Source organism: Grammomys surdaster, unplaced genomic scaffold (genome assembly GCF_004785775.1).
Source record: "Grammomys surdaster isolate TR1022 unplaced genomic scaffold, NIH_TR_1.0 208, whole genome shotgun sequence".
NCBI lineage: Eukaryota > Metazoa > Chordata > Mammalia > Rodentia > Muridae > Grammomys > Grammomys surdaster.
This window is the reverse complement of record NW_021604653.1, coordinates 910608-927793: the sequence shown is the minus strand read 5'-3', so window position 1 is coordinate 927793 and position 17186 is coordinate 910608. Positions and strand designations below refer to the sequence as shown.

The 17186-nt window shown below is 44.7% G+C and overlaps 1 protein-coding gene across 1 annotated transcript in view; it reads left to right on the top strand.

The window, feature by feature from the left end:
* Mgat5 (alpha-1,6-mannosylglycoprotein 6-beta-N-acetylglucosaminyltransferase) overlaps positions 1–17186 on the top strand; it is a 281270-nt gene that overhangs the window by 114833 nt on the left and 149251 nt on the right. The window contains exon 4 of the mRNA XM_028771515.1: positions 2115–2276. Coding sequence (XP_028627348.1) covers positions 2115–2276 — 162 coding nt within the window. The remainder of the gene's footprint in view (positions 1–2114; positions 2277–17186) is intronic.

Below are 17186 nucleotides of genomic sequence, written 5' to 3'. Positions count from 1 at the left end.
TAAAACTATTCCTCTAATATGTTCTTAATATTCCAGAGGGTAGCTAGGAATACACAAGTTTAGAGTATGTCCGTATTCTGTGGCTTCTCTAATGAAGGCTATTTTGCCCCTAGGATATATTCAGCAATGTCTGGACATCTTTATATGTTGTTGATTTAGGGCCTCCTCGCTGCTCATATCCCGTAATGTAGGGTGTTCCCCACACATAACGTTCTCATAGACTTCCTGTGTTCATTACACGCTCATGCTTCTGTTCCAAGGAGCTTGTTTCTTGACCCAGGTAAGGCTTGTTGGAAATGTCTGACAGTCTAACATCTAAGAAAAGGACTCCATTCTTTTGATGTAATCGCCACAGAGAATGTCCTTAGCCTTTAGAATACAACCTCATCCTTACTAGTTTGATAAGTGTTTGTGAGCAATCATGACTCTAGTTGTTTCCCTAAATCTGATTATAGTTAATGTCAGGTTCTCCAGCATGCCTGTGAATGTGTAATTATGCCCATTAATAACCACCAGAAATTTAGCCCCTTTAAAATATTGAATTGTTTGGAAATATATGAAGGAAGTGTTCTCTAGGCCCCATGCCTTACTGAGGAGCCAGTTTATATATAGCTGCTGGGGGAGGGAGAACCATTCTCCTTTGAGAGTATGCATGGCCATTGTAGGTAGGCAGCCTCATACCCATGCTCAGATGGACACCACTGATTAGACATAGTGGTCTATCAGAAAGTGGGAGGGAGGAGAGGAGGGAGAGATGGAGAGAGAGAGAGAGAGAGAGAGAGAGAGAGAGAGAGAGAGAGAGAGAGAGAGAGAGAGGAGGAGGAGGAGGAGGGAGAGGAGGAGGAGAGGAGACATGAAGTTGTGTTGGGGGATACAACCTAAAGAGTTGGAGGGGGGAGTATGTGTGTGGGTATGGTCATATGTCATTGCATACGTGAATGAATTCCTAAAAGGATAATTAAAAATTTGAGGCCCAAGGATGTGGTTCATTTGGTAGGAGGCTTGCCTAGCTACATCCAACCCCAGTTCCACATAGAACCAGGTGAGATCGCACACACATGTAATCTTAGCACTCAGGTGGTAGAGGCAGGAGGATCAGGAGTTTGAGGTCATTGTTGATTACGTAGTAAGTTCAAGACCAGTGAGGAGTTCTTTAGACCCTATATCAAATAGGAAAAAAAAAAGATCAGAATAGAATATGCTAGACAATAAAAATAGCAGTGAACTTCATTCTGAAGCTGCTTCGAGGCTGGGCTACACCCTCAGATCATTTCTGTGTGTCATTAGCCACAGCACCATGTGGAGCAAGGATCCCTGCAGTGCTGAGGTAGGATGGGCCATGGCAAGGATTTCTCTCTCTGGACCTGTGTCTAGAAATAGTCTTACAGCCTCACTCCTTATCAGAGTCGCTTTCACACAGACTGGCTTGTTTTCTCAAGTCTGGCTGATGGGAGGCGGTTCCTGCGATCACTAAGATGTGATCATTTTAGGGGAGGTTAGCCACTTTAGAAACATTTAACAACTTTTGTGGCTCGTTTGTGGTACTGAGGAGGGTACCCACACACACGGGTGTGAGTGGGCAGATCAGAGGATGATGCTAGGTGTCCTATTCTCTTTTTTCTCCATCTTATTCTCTTGGAGCAAGGTAGAAATGGAACCCAGAGCCATGCTGGCAGCCAGCAAGCCCAACAGTCCTGTGACTTTCTTCCCCAAGCCCTCTACTCCCTAATTCAGGGGGTCACAGGCATGCATGGCTACACATGGCTTTTTATGTGAGCGTTAGGGATCTGCACTCAGGTCATCATGCTGATGCAGCAAGTGGTATTAGCCACTGGGCCATCTCACCTGCCTCCATCCAACTTTTTTACATTGTAGTTCAAAACATTCTCATCTACAGAGTTTGTGCTCAGGTACCATACGATAAAGTTACCAAAGAAAATGCTACAAAATCTATCTCCGAATATTTTACATTTATGAGTTAGTGTTGGGCTATGTTCATACATATCCTGGGTGCACACAGGCCACAGGTTGGCCATGCAGAAGCCTGTGGCAGAAGCCTGTGGCAGAGCCTGCAGAAGTTTTCAGTTTTCTTTCTTTTTTTTTTCCTTGCACAGATCTGAAGAAAACACTTGCTGTGTTACTGGATAACATCTTGCAGCGCATCGGCAAGCTCGAGTCAAAGGTGGACAATCTCGTCAATGGCACAGGAGCGAATTCCACCAACTCCACCACGGCTGTCCCCAGCTTGGTATCACTTGAAAAAATTAATGTGGCCGGTAAGGATGGCCGTTCCCTGCCCAGCCATGGGACTGAGCCCTTCCTAAAACCACAGCATCAAGGTTCTTACTGGGGCAATAAAAATTCCATAAACTTGACATGACTGTCGTGAAGGCAGGCTTTACATTTATTTTTTAATAACAGATATTGGGACATTTTTATGATTTTTTTTTCAGAATAACTGGTGGATTCTCTAACACCCAGGCAGATAATGAGTTCCCAGAATTGAGTTGTGCTGATAAGATTCAGAACGTAGATGAAATGAAATGCAGAGGTTATCAGAAAAGCTCCCACCAGACGAGTATTTTCCCTTCCCAACTCCTGTCAGATGCAGAAGCCTGCTAGCCTTGAATTAGCCGGGTGTGGGCATGCGCTCCTGTGATCAGAAGCCTGCTAGCCATCAGTTAGCCGGGTGTGGGCGTGCGCTCCCGTAATCCCAGTGCGTGAGAGCGGAGATCACTGAGGAGCTCAGGGTCATCCTCAGCTACTCAGTGAGTCTGAGGCTCTCCCGAGCTGTAAGAGGAAACTAAAACACCCAAGGGCCAAAGCTGGAAGTACTTTAACAGAAGGTAAGGTAGTGCTATTTTGTAACACAGAGCATGAAAGAAATTCTCAGCAGCTGTGGACAGATACAAATGAATGATTAAACTCATATGAAATAAAAGGAGAAAAATGGAAGAATGTAAAATAATTTTTCATTACACAAATTTTACTCTGGCAAGCTGGGAGGAGATGTAAAGCAGGCAGGAGGATCGAGGATTGAAGGTCATACTTTGTGGCACAGCCTGGGCTATATGAAAGCCTGTCTCAAGAAATAAAGACAAATGCCAGGTAGCCATCGTGATAGATACAAATTCCAAGATTCTGGAAGTTAATGTGACTTGCTATTCACTGCCTGTGGTACCTTCTCTCCCTGCCTTGCTAAGGCATGGTTGCCACTGCACAAAATGCCTCTTTGTACACATGGAGCACCAGACAGGTAGAAAAGCCTTCTTCTGGCCCGGTGCCATGAACACTCATGGGCACTGCCATGTGATTTCCACCGGGATGTATCCTACCTGGCCCCCTCTTAACTTTGGGATCTAAGACAAGAGGATGGAATGAGTTAAAGCAAAACCTAAGTCTTACACCAAAGGCTTGTCCACAGACTGCATTGGGTCCACCTTCAGATCACAACACCTTGGAGTCCACTCCTGGCCTATCTGTGTGCGAGCCCTAATTCCTCTTGGTAGCATGACCATAGAATCCAGTGTAGGACTAGAGGGGGGAGCACTTTGGATACAAGTGCTTGTGAACAAGCTGTCTGGACTTTTCATATGTGGCATTCCCTAACTGATTAGAAGATAAACTAAGGGGCTGGAGAGATGGACGGCCCAGCTCTTAAGAATACTGTTGCTCTTCCAGAGGACCTGGGTTTAATTCCCAGCACCCATATGATGACTCACAACTGTCTATAACTCCAGTTCTAGGGGATTTGATGCCCTCTTATGTCCTTCTCAGGCATCAGGCACACTCATGGCACACAGACATACTTGCAGACAAAGTTCCCCCTACCCTCCGTATTATATTCATGAGTTTACTTGTTTGTTTGTTTATAAAATGAAGTTAAGAAGTAGCTATGTAGCCTGGCAGTAGTGGCACACACCTTTAATCCCAGCACTTGGGAGGCAGAGGCAGGAGGACTTCTGAGTTCGAGGCCAGCCTGATCTACAGAGTGAGTTCCAGGACAGCCAGGACTATACAGAGAAACCCTGTCTCAAAAAACCAAAAAAAAAAAAAAAAAAAAAAAAGAAGAAGAAGAAGAAGTAGCTATGTTACTTTTGAGTTTTTAAAGATCCAGCTTTTAGGGGGTCTGGGATGGAGCTCAGTTGGCAGAGTGCTTACCTGTCATCCGCAGAGCCCTGGGTCCTATCCTCAGCACTGCCTAAAACAGGGAGCGGCAGTCACACTCTATACACTCATGTGTAGGAGGTGGACGTAGTGTGATCAGACACTCAAGGTCATCTGCAGCTACGTGGCCAGTTCCAGCCCACACTGGGATATAATCAGCAAACAAACCAATACATAAAAGCTGCTTCCTCTCCCTTCTGTTCTTCTGACATGGACATCTTTTCTCATGGACCTAAAGGTGGGAGAGATTTTTCTCTCCCCTTTCCTACCTCTCAGAGTCAAAACAGTGACTGCTTCAAATTAAGCAAGCTGGGTGGATTACCTTTTTCTTTGGCTTTTTTGACATTGTGCAACTTTTAATTCACAAACTATTTTGAATAATCCCAGTATCTCACCAAAGTGTTAAAAATAACTTTTAATTACAATACAGAGACAGTGTCATCTAGGCCATAAATCCTGTCTTCCCTGCCATTTCCAACAGTTTCTGTAATTAGACAAGGAAACCTCCCACTGTGTTGAGCTGCTTATTAATAAGTGGGTGCTGTGCCTCTCCAGGCTCTGCTTTCAGTGCCCACTCCACTGGGGATGCATGTGGAAAGTTCCTGACTGACTGCATCGTGCTTCTGTGTTATCTGATTTGAAAGATGGGGTGCTGTCTCCTCCTCTCCTTCCTCTCCCCATTGTGTGTGTGTGTGTGTATGTATGTGTGTGTATGTGTGTGTGTATGTGTGTGTATGTGTGTGTATGTGTGTGTGTGTATGTGTGTATATGTGTGTGTGTATGTGTGTGTATATATGTGTGTGTGTATGTGTGTGTGTGTATGTGTGAGTGTGTATGTAGGTATAGCCTACTTACTCTTCTACATGCATGTAGAGGTTAGGAGCCAACATTGGATGCTTCCCTCAATTGCTTTCAGTTTTATTTGAGGCCAGATCACTGATTAGGCTGTCCCGATTGGCCCCAAGTTTCCCCCTGTCCCTACCTAGCTCTGAGACCTTATAGGTGCACTTTTATGTGTGTATGAAGTTCTCATGGGCATGAGACAAATACTTTACCTACTGAGCCATTTTCTAAGCCCCCAGGATGGTTTTCTTTCTGTTTTTAGGTTTGTTGTTCTCTGGTCATCTATCCATGAACTGGATAGACTTTTATGCCATCACTCTCTCCCTGCTCTGTGGCCCTGTGGCCTTTGGTTGTCTTGCAACCAGGCGATAGAGAGAGGCTGCTTTTCTTGAGTGTCAGATCCTAGAGCACAGCATCATGAGTGAACTCAGGAATGCCATGGTGTAAATGCTTTCAAATGGGACGCTTTCTGGACCTGGGTACTGTGCTAACAAGGGTCTGAGGGGCTCGTTCTGGAAGCTAGACTCAGATAGAAGCATCTTTAAATGTGCCTCCACAGATGTGCTTCCAATATTTAGTGAATTTAATATAATAAAACACCAGAATGAAGGGCTGGCAAGGTGACTCACTGATTAAATGCATGTACTGCTCTTGTGAAGAACCCAAGTTCAGTTCCCAACTCCCGTGTTGGATCACTCATAATCACTTGTAACCTCAGTTCTAAGGGACCTGATGCCTTCCTCTCATCTCTGTGAGCATCTGCACCCAACAGTACATACTCACTCACATATACATAATTTTAAAAAAAGAAAAAAATCAGGATGATGCTGTTTTTTTTGTTTTTTTTTTTTTGTTTTTTTTTTTAGTTTAAGAAATAGGAGTGAATTCAGGATCAGAATTATTTTGTTTTGAGACAGGCTGTATATTAGTTGCTTTCCTGATGCTTTGATAAAACACCACGACTAAGACAACTTAGAGAAGGAAGGGTTTATTTAGCTTGCCAATCCGAAGAGATAGGGGCCCATAATGGCAGCTAGCATGAGGGTAGAGCAAAAGCTGGGGGTTCAGATCTTGAATTAGAGCAAGAAATAGAGTGAGTTCCCTAGAAGTAGTTTTCGTCTTTAAACTCTCAAAGCCTTCCCCCAGTGACATACTTCCTCCAACAAGACCACACCTTCTCAACCTCCCCAACCAATGCCATCAACTGGAGACCAAGTATCCAAATGCCAGAGACTATTAGGGACAAACCACCACCCGGTCTCTTGTTTCCTAGGCTGGTCTTATGCAGCTAAGACTCTCTGAGCCGCGCCCCCCCCCCCCCCCCCGTCAGTCAATCCATCTATCCATCCATACATCCATCTAGGTTTCAAGATATGGTTTGTCTCTGTAGCCCTGGCTGTCCTAGAACTAACTTACTCTAGGCCAGACTGATCTTGAACTCTCAGGATCCACCTGTCACTACCTCCCAAGTATTGAGATTAAAGGTGTGTGGGACCACACTGGCAATTCTGAACTTCTTATCCTCGTCCCTCCACTTCCCAGTGGTGAGATTATAGACTTGAGGTACCACACCAAGTTTATGGGATGCTGGGATGCAACCCCAGGTTTTGTACACATTGGATAAACACTCCACTAACTGCACCACATCCCTAGCCCGCAAATTAAATGTGTAATAATCAACCCCAAGCTCCCGCCTTTGTATCCTTATGTTTAGGTACACTCCAGACCTTCAGTACACTGGATAATTAGGGAAAGACTATACACATGTAAAATAGCAATGTGGTGTTTTGTTGTGAGGCAGGATGACTGAGGAAGGCTTCTACAGGAAGTTATATTCTGGAGCTGGTTAGGATTGCAGCCTAGGAACCTTGTGGAAGAGAAGCTTCCTAGAAATGGATTGTGACCTTGAGAAAGTGGGGAAAGAAAGAGGAAGCTAAGAGCAACTATACAACTGATGCCTGTCACTTGCAGGGACCATATATTGACTTAATCTGTCTTGTATTTGAGTACTTGAGAAGCAAGTATTTTGACATGTGTTACTAAGTTTAAGTATTTGGGAATGGAAAGAGCCCTTGGTATCACGGTGTCTACAAGGCCACTTATGCCCTCTGTGTCAATTACTTAATCACTGCTGTGTCAAAGTACTTGGCAAAAGCAATGTCAGTGGGGAGGGCTTATTCTAGCCAACAGTTTGAGGGTACAGTGCACCATGGTGGGAAAGGACAGCATCTGAGTGTGAAGCAGCTGGTCACATGACATCCATAGTCAGGAAGCAGAGAGAGATGGATGCTACTGCTCAGCCTGGCTTTTTCTTTTTGTGTACTCTGGCAGCCCAGTCAGTGGATGGTACTACTCTCTGCGTAGGCCTCAGTTAACCCAGTCTAGAAACTCCCTTGTGAACATACTCAGAAGCTTGCCTTCTGGAGATTCTAGAGCCCATCAGGTTGACAATCAGGGTTAACGTCACACCCTTCTAATAGCTTATAGGAAAGAGATTATTTATGCTTTAATCACCTCCCATTTCCATCTGTAAGTTATCACATAGGGCCAAGTCTGTGGCTTAATTACTTTTGTATTATTGTAATAAAACACCCTGAACAAGGCAAGTTAAAAAGTTAAGTGCTTAATTTGGGACTAACAATTTCAAAGCAGTAGAGTTCATGAATATCTTGAAGGGAGCATGGCAGTCAGCAGGGAGGCATAGTGCTAGGGTAGTCGCTAAGAGGTTACATTTTGATCCACAAACAGAAGGTAGTAGTGAGAGCTAACTGAGAATCTCCTGACAGAGAATGGCATGAACTTTTGAAACCTCAAAGTTTATGCCCAGTGACACACTTCCTCTACCAGGCCACATCCCTTAATCCTTCCCAAACAGTTCCACCAACTGGGACCAAGTATTCAAACATGTATCACCTTTGGGGCCGTTCTTATTCATACTACCACAGTCTACAACAGAGACGTTACCATTTTCTGAAAGGTCCTGGAAAAGGAGAGCTGAGCTTCCTAGACTATTAGTCTTTCTGATAGAGAGGTTCCCTCTGTATTGTCATCTGCTGCTTTAGCTGCTGTGATGTGGTCCCTCTGTGCACAGATGCATCTTTTCTTAGGACTGCACGTGGATTTGCTGGATGTTCTCCTTCATTTTCCCTGATGCTGGAGGGTCCTTTGTGCCTTGTCAGTTAACCACTACATGGTTTTGGGGGGTTTTTTGTCTGTTTTTAACTGCCTGTTTACGATAGGTTGCTCTAGAGGAGCGTGAGAGTCCCGCATTAATAACTCTCCACCATGAGCAGCCTGCCATTGCTTTCGCTGGTTCATGACTGTGCTGTTGGTCCTCAGAGCCCCTTTGTCATCTCAGCAATGGCTCAAGAGCTGTAAGAGAGTTCATTTTTATGGGGGTTCCAACCCAACTTAAGTGAGGTTTTTCTTTCTTCCTTCCAGCATGAAGACATGTGGTAATTGCTCAGAAACGCTCTCCCTGGCGTGTCTTTACAGCTTACTCTGGTGTTGCTCAGCTCACTGATGTTTCTGATTGCTTACTGTTGTGTCTTATTGCTTGCTGATCTATCTTCTGGTTGACTGTAAACTGCTTCTAAATTGGGCACCATAGCAGTTGAAAAAATGTTCACTGGATTTATTTTTTTTAAGAATGAATAGCCATGTTGGGGGGGGGAGCTGGGGGGGTTGAGGGGTGGGCAGATATCACTTCCTTGATCTGTTTAGCTGTATTCTCTGTGACTTTTTTCTAAAGTGACTTTTTCCCCCAAATTTATCACCCTTGGGTTTTGTTGTTGTTTTTCTGTCAGAGTTAATGTGTCCTTAGAGAAATTTAGGTAGAAAATGAACTTTATTAAAATAAAAAATTTACATTTTTCAAACCCTATTTATTTTGTTGGAGAGGAAGGAAATGAAAGAACAGAGCACAAAAGTCCCACCCTTCCTCTTAATCACAAAGTAAGTTAATTTACACAAACTTATCCTCCCTGCAAGCGCTCGAATGCTCCCATGTCAAGTCTCTGCCTTCCTGGGACCAGGGAGCATTGCTGAGTGGTACAGCACTGTCCCAGCCAGTTCAGGGTCCTCCCACTATGAACAAATGATGCTTTAGTCTTTAGAAAGACATATTTTGATTTTGGGGACAGGAAAAGTGGTTCAGTTGGAAAAGGGCTTGCCTTGCAAACCTACAGACCTGAGTCTGATCCCCAAGAGCTACCCTAAAAAGGCCTAGGTGTGATAGTTTCTGTGCTGAGGAGGGGGAAACATGCAGGTCCCTGGGCCTTGCTAGACACCCAGCCTTGTCTGACAAGTTTCAGGCCAGTGAGACATCTTGTCTTGAAAACAGAAAGGTGGAAGAAACTGAGAGGCAATAATAGCCAAGGTTGTGTACACACACACACACACACACACACATGTGTACATCACACACATATACACACATAGACACACCAATGTGTATACCACACACACATACACACGCTCACACACATAATGTATATCTACACACAAACACACGCATACACATACATAAATTTTCATTCACACACACATGCACACACATACCATGCCTCTAAAAAAGTAAAAGAAAAAAAAAGAGAAGAAAAATTCCTTTCTCTAGTTCTGTTTGTTTGTTTTTTTAATTTTTAGGGTCATGTACAAGGTAATAGGTTTCACCCGGGCATCTTCGCACCTGTGCCGGCTCTGTCGTTCTTAGTTGGATGTTTGACTTTCTGCATGTATTTTGATTCCCTCTAGCTTTGTAAGTTATGTAAATGATGGCGCACAGTGCATTGGTTGGGTAGGTCTTTCCGGGGGAGGCTGAGGGTGGGCAGTGTAAGTGTAGATCCGTGATTGTGTCTGTGCTTCCTCCTGAGGACGGAGCTCTTCACTCTCACCATGCAGCCGTAGTTCAGGCCTGAGCTGCTGAAGGACTTCAGTGGCTCTGCTCACAGAGGCTGGGTTCTACAAGATGAACTCTTCACCCTGTCTGTTCTCAGATTCCACCTGATGGCAAGTGGCTTGGAGGTGGAACTTGACATCTCCTTTCCCTTTCTCAGACTACAGTAGATGCCACTCCCTCTCTTGTTGCTTGTGACTGAGTTTGGCGGCAATGATTCAGTGCTGCGGACTGTCTACCGAAGGTGATAGTTGTAGTTCTAGACGGTAACATCCTAGAAGAGAGGACACCACAGAGCACTCTACCACAGACGTGTGTATGCATACATTTGTTTACATAACTGTATTAGGTACTTTTCTCATTTTGGCAAAACAACAAAAACAACTTAGGAAGGGAGGGAGGAAGAGAGGGAGGGAGAGAGGGAAGGTGGAAGGGAGGGAGGGAGAAATGGAGGGAGAGAAGGGTTTATTTTGGCTCACTGCTTGGAAGTTCCTGGTGGGGAAATCACATGGCAAGAGCATGAGGAGGCTGCTCCCAGTGCATCCAGTCAGGAAATGGACGCAGGTGCTCAACTCACTGTCTCCTTTCTATTCAGTCAAGGATTCCAACCTGTGAATGGTGCTGCCCACATTTAGTCTGGGTCTTCCCACTTCAACTAACCCAGTGTAGACACTTCCTCATAGACATGCCCAGAAGCTTGTCTTCTGCATGGTTCTGGATCCCATCAAGTTGGTGGTGAATTTTACCCATAATGCTTAACACTAACAATAACCATTTGCTTCCACGCAGAAGCTGACCGAGTAGCTGCCATTGACTGACTGTCCCATAAAAGCAAGAAAAACAAACAAACAAAAGGAACAGTAGTGTGCGTGTTGTGTTACATTCACTACGGCGTTAGGGACAGTTGGGTAACAGTCACAGAATCCAGTGTTCAGGCCCAGCTCACTGGCATTTTTGGAATTTAATCCAACTTGATTCTTAGGCAGCCCTCCATTTCTCAAATCACGTTTGCCACAAACATTGGGGTTTCCAGTCCTTGGGAAGTGCAGTGTGTTTGAACCTCGATGTTGTTCTGAAAAACAATCACCATAATTATTGTTCTTACCATTTGAAAATTGAAAAAGGTCCCTGCTGAGTTCTAGGAGTTGCCTTTAGCAGTGTAATTTCCCGCTCCGTGCTGCTAATGGACCTTGAAATTAAGTTACACCTGTGCTCCCTCCTTGTTTGTGAGCCCAGAGTAGTGCTTGTGTTAAAGTAGCACAAAAGTGTCCCAGCTCGCTGCCCAGGCTGTAGCTCACCAGGTCACTTTCTCAGGGTCAGGGATTGGCCAGCGGAGTGCTCCCCCCCACCCCTTCTCCATGCTGTGCCTGGCCAATTACAGGGTGCTTTCTTTTTAACTTGAGCACAGCATGAACATGGGCCACTGTAGCTTTCTGTTCTGTCCTTTGCCAGATAGCATTGGGTGCTGGAAGACAGGTTAGTATGTCGTCTTTGAAGAAGCTGTGTGATGTTGGTGTGGCTTTTACAAGGATGTTATGGTTTTTATCATAAAGAACACACAGCTAGGGGATAACTCAATTGATAAAGAGGTGCATGGGGCCTTGAATTTGATCCCCAGAACTTACTTAAGGAAAAGAATGAACAAGAGAAAAGGAAGAAAGGAAGGTGAGAGGGAAGAGAGGAAGGAAGAGAGAGAGAGAGAGACAGAGACAGAGACAGAGACAGAGACAGAGACAGAGAGAAGCAAGCAAACAAACAAAACAAAGCAGACATGGTTGTGCACACTTGTGATTCCATTTCTGGGGGATGAGACCAGGAGATACCTAGGGCTCTCTAGTTAGGCAGGCTACCCTACTTGGCCAGCTCCAGGCCAGGTCAGTCTAAAAAGCAAGATGGGCTAGGGAGATGGCTCAGTGACTAAGAATGACTGCTGCACAAACATAAGAATTCAAGTTCAAATCCAGCACTCATGTAGAAAGCCAGGCATGGCTGTGCCCTTTCCTGTGCCTGTCACTTCAGTATTATGACAGAAGATAGCTGGGGCTAGCTGTCCACAAGCCTAGCTCCAGGTTCACTGAGAAACTCTGTCTCATGGGAATAAACTAGATTGTGATAGAACACCACTGTCCTCAACCACACACATATGCTACACATGTGTTCATGGCCATGTACACCAACACTCATATGCTACCGCCACTACCCCAATAGTTAGTACCTGAGGAAAATGAACTTCTAGGTGAAGTCTTTCTTTGAGGTCCACATGCATGTGAATATAAGTGTATGTACATACATACACATGCATACATCCATGCGTGTGCACACACACAGACACACACACACACACACACACACACACACCATGAACAAAAAGGCGAGAATACTTGTTAGCATCTTTGGCAGTGTCACAGGAATCGGGTGCCATTATTGGTGAGATTCTTACATTGTGTTGGTCAAGAGTGTTTTGATCTTTGTCATTAAAACGAGAACTGCAGTTCAAGTGAAGCCAGTAATGCTGACCCTCAGGGCCATATGTCTGCAGCAGTGACTCTCAGCTCTGGGCAGCTTCACACCCCCAGGGATCACTTGGCACTAGCTGGAGTCTGCTGTAGTTGTCACAGCTGGAAGGTCCTATTTTTATCTTAAGGAAAGAGATGGAGCCACTGCCTAACAGGTTCTGCTCTCCAGAGCAGCCCACACAACAGACGATTCTCCAGCCTCAAATGTCAGCTGGCTGTGCCAAGCAGACCCAGTCTCCCAAGGTTTCACTGCAATCTGATGATAGATATTAGTCCCAGTGGTGGCCAGGGGAGACAGATGTTTAGTTCAGGGCTGACAAGATGGTTCAGTAGTGACCAGATGACCTGGTGACCAGTAGTCAGTCCCTGAAGCCCCAATAAAAGTGATAAGAGAGAACCAACACCACAAACATGGCATAGAGGTACTGCTGCACACATACAATCTCTCTCTCTCTCTCTCTCTCTCTCTCTCTCTCTCTCTCTCTCTCATCATCATCATCATCATCATCATTATCAGTAGGGGCTGGAGAAAAAGCTCAATGGTTCAAAGCACCTACTATTGAATTTGATTCCTGATTGGGTGGCTCACAGTCAGTTGCCTATAGGTCCAGAGGATCCAGCATCCTCTTCTGGCCTCTGCAGGCACCTGCACCATTTGCACATCCTCACTCCCCATGTATGCATAATTCAAAAATAAGGTCTTTTTTAAACCAACAGTAGTGATAAGAGTGTAGTAGGTAGGTGTCTGGTTCCAGTGTTGCTTGCACAGAAGAGACGTGTCTTCTTCCTTCAAACCAGCTTGTTTGCAGTGCCTCCCTCACTCTTTTCCCTGTTTAGCTTCACAACTGGCCCTTGAGACCTCCAGCAAAGCAGATTATATTCTAAACTTCAAATGCTTACTTTGAAATTCTGACCTTAACGCCTTTCCTGGCCCACAACCAGTGCAGTTGGCAGCGAACATTATGCTTTCTGCTTATATGAAAGGTAATTATTTCTTTTCATAAAAGAGCCACTGATTTGGAATAACGATGGCACAAAGCACTGTGAAACAATGGATTCAGATTGCAGAATGTTGGATAGAAGAAAACCCGTTTTATTAATCAGAAACAGAGTGTATATATAATTATCAAGATATGAGAGAGTACATTTAATGACTCAGGGAAAACAAATTATGCCCCCAAAGATCAACTTTACAGCATGAAGTTACCTCCCCAGCATACTTAGGGCTCCTGGAGAAGATGAACCGGAAAGATAGGTTGGAGTTGCCCATGAGGAACGTTCAGAATGGAACTCTGTTTTGTTCTGCCAGTATTGGCTGAAGAGGAAGGCTTTAGGCTCGAGGATGAAGAGATGAGCTATGATTTTCAAGAAATAGTGAACACACAGGTGACAGGGAGGTACAGTGGAAGGGGATCCATTCCAAACCCAGGTGGGAAAAAAGTAGGGCAGGGAGGCAGCTCATGTGGTAGAGAGTTTGCCTTTCATGCCAGAAGCCTGCAGTTCTGTCCTCTGTACTGTGCAAGCCTTGTGTGGTGCTACAAATCTATCCAGATCCTTACACTCAGAAGGTAGAAGCAAGAGAGTCATAAGTTCAAAGTCATCCTCTGCATTAGAATGAGAGTTCTAGGATAGCTCCTGTACATTTGTTCACCTTCTATTAATGTGATAAAATGCTGACCAAAACCAGCTTAGGAGAGGAAAGGGTTTATTTTAGCTTATAGCTTGTAGTACATCATGGAAGAAAAACTAGGCAGGCTATGAAGCAGAGAGCACAGATGAACACTACTTACTGGCTTGATTTTCATAACTCCCTTAGCTTGTTTTGTTTTGTTTTGTTTTGTTTTAATACAGCTCAGGATTATTTGCCTAGGAGTGGTGCCACCCACAGTGGACTGAGCCCTCCTACCTCAATCATCAATCAAGAAAATGCCTCTGTAGACTTACCTACAGGCCAATCTGTTGGGAACATTTCTTGATTGAGATTTTCCTCTTTCTTTCCAGATGATCTTAGCTTGTATCATTTGACAAAAAACTAATCTGAACAGCTCATTTGTATAAGATTCTATCTCAAAATGAGGTCATGAGGGTTGAAGAGTTACCTCAGTGCCTAAGAGCACTTGCTGAGCTTCAGGAGGACCAGAGCTCAGTTCCTCCCATCCACACTAAATAACTCACAACCACCTATAACTACAGCGCCAGAGATCAGACAGCTTTTTCTGACCTATACAGGCAGCCAAAAGAATGCAAGTTCACAGGGGCATGTATACACGCCTCCCTCTCTCTCTCTCTCTCTCTCTCTCTCTCTCTCTCTCTTTCTCTCTCTCTCTCTCTCATATAAATTAAAACAAGTCTTTAAAGAAGAGTGGAGTTGGGGCTCACGAGGTCCTGTGTCTCTCTGAGGAGCTACAGGTAGTTAATGGTTGCTGAGGGAGGAAGTAATATTTCCTTGTGTGGCATGGCCACTGGTAAGGTGCCTGTGCTTCTTTATTTACCCCACCCATACTCCTGTGAGCCACCTGGTTCAAACTCAATAGATACATTAAACCAAAACCAAAAAACGAAAGTAGAAGGGGGAGCTAGGTTGAGAAGAAGGGAATCAATAGGAGTGGGGGTAGAAGAGTGGGTAATGAGGGGAATATGAGGGGTGTGTGTGTGTGTGTGTGTGTGTGTGTAAATGTCATGAAGCCCATTAATTGCAATGAATACATGTCAATAAAGAACTTCAGGATTGAGACTTTTGATGATCTAAGTAGGAGACAAACATCTGAAATTAGAGAAAAGAGGGAGGCCTGAGGGAAGAGACTTGAGACCCACATCAGTCTGAAGCTGCAACTGTTGGGCCGTGGTGGTCCATGGGAGGAAGTAGGACACTATCTTGATTACCAGAGGTATAGGTTCATGAATGCCAGGGTGACTTACTTACTGAGGAGACAACCCAGTGAAGGTTTGTGATCCCTGGGGATCTGGGCATCTGGCAGAGTGTAAAATACTTTACCCAAAGCCATTAGTTTGGGCATATTAGTTTAAAGGCAGTTGAATCTTTGCTTCTAGAGCTGTGGGAAAGGAAAGACCGTGAAACGTCTCCAGAACCAGAAGGCCGAGGTTCAAACCCAGAATCTGCCATTCATGCCTTGGCAGAGTAGGCATGTTTGTTGACCCTTCTTCTGAGTTTCTTCTTCTATGGCATGGGAAAGTAGTGCCCATTTCGCAGAATGATTTAGGAACTTGTAGTAATTACTTTCCTATTGCTGTGACTAAATGCCTGGCCAAAAGAAATTATAAAGAAGGCTTTATTTTGGCTCACAGTTCAAGAGTACAGTCCACTATGGCGGGACAGTCATGACAACAAGAGCTTGACCTGACTGCTCACATTGCATCCTGGAGGCAGGAAGCAGACAGTGAGATGGATGCTGGTCCTTGGTTCACTTTCTCCTTTTTCATTTAGTCCAGGACTCCTGCCAATGGGATGGTACTGCCCATATTCAGGGTGAGTTTCCCTGCTCTGGAGATGTCCTCACAGACATGCCCAGATGTGTGTCTCCTGGGTGACTCTAAATCCAAACAGTATAAAGACTAACTATGGAAGCAACAGGTAAATCAAACAATCTAGGAATAGCACCATGTTGCTGGGAGTCAGTGTGAACAAGTAGATACATAGTGGTTTGTCCATCTGAGCACCCTCCACTGACCTGCACTCAGCAGGCCAATCACTGTACAAAGGAGACCTTGGGTGGCCCTACCTTCCTTCACTCCTGGAATATCCCATCTGCCACTTGCCTGGTCTGGGAATTCCTAAAAGCCCCTAGAAACCTGACCCCTGTGTTGTCTGAAGGGGAAGGGCCTCTCACATCTTCAAGGCTGAGAAACCACACTAAGGTCATTCCTTCCGCTGTCTGTTGGTGGCTCATTATAAAAACAATGTAAGATTTTTGAAATGTTCTATCCACTGATGATTTAGACGTATTTACATTCATGTATTTGCTCATTTGTGTGAACAGGCTCGTCTCTGTCTTGTTTTGTAGTCAAGGATTACCTCAAACTCTTGATCCTCCTGCCTCCACCTCTGGAGTACTAGGGTTACAAGTGTGTACCGTCACATCTGTTTATAAGTGGTAAGCATCTAGCAGATATCTAGTAGACAAGCACTCTAGCAACTCTGATGTATCCTCAGCACTAGAGATGGTCTTGCTGGTAAGGGGACTGAAGCTTCTACAGAGAGTTGCTCTTCATATCAGAGACAGGATTTGGGCATGACGAAATCAGGCTTGTTTGTTTTGATCTGAAGATGACAGCCATCTCTTGCTCTAATTTGGCTTAATGAGGTACGTGCAGACAGCAATGACTTGGGCTCACATATGGTGTCGGTTCCGCAGACGGTTCACAGTCACCGACACATCTGCTTTCTCCCTCGTGCTCCTTTGTCTTTTGCTGTTTTCTTCTTCACCTGTTTCCATTGACACGTATTTCCACAGACTCATTCTGAACCTCAAGACTTAAAAATAGAGAAGCAACTCTGGAGTAAAGCTGTTTTCATGGGAGTGAAGAGATATATGTCTCCCTGTGTTTTAAGGTGGGTGGGGTTTTGAGAGGTTTTTAAGGTGTATTCTTGACTTTACATATCCAGGACTTCTACAACCAGCTGATCCACAAGAGGATCAGTTGCTAGCTGCTTGTTGTTTTATAGTGCTGGCAGTGTGACTCTGGGCCACATACATATGCAAGTACTCTACCACTAATCTATAGCCTTTGTGAGAGGGGTGTGTGTG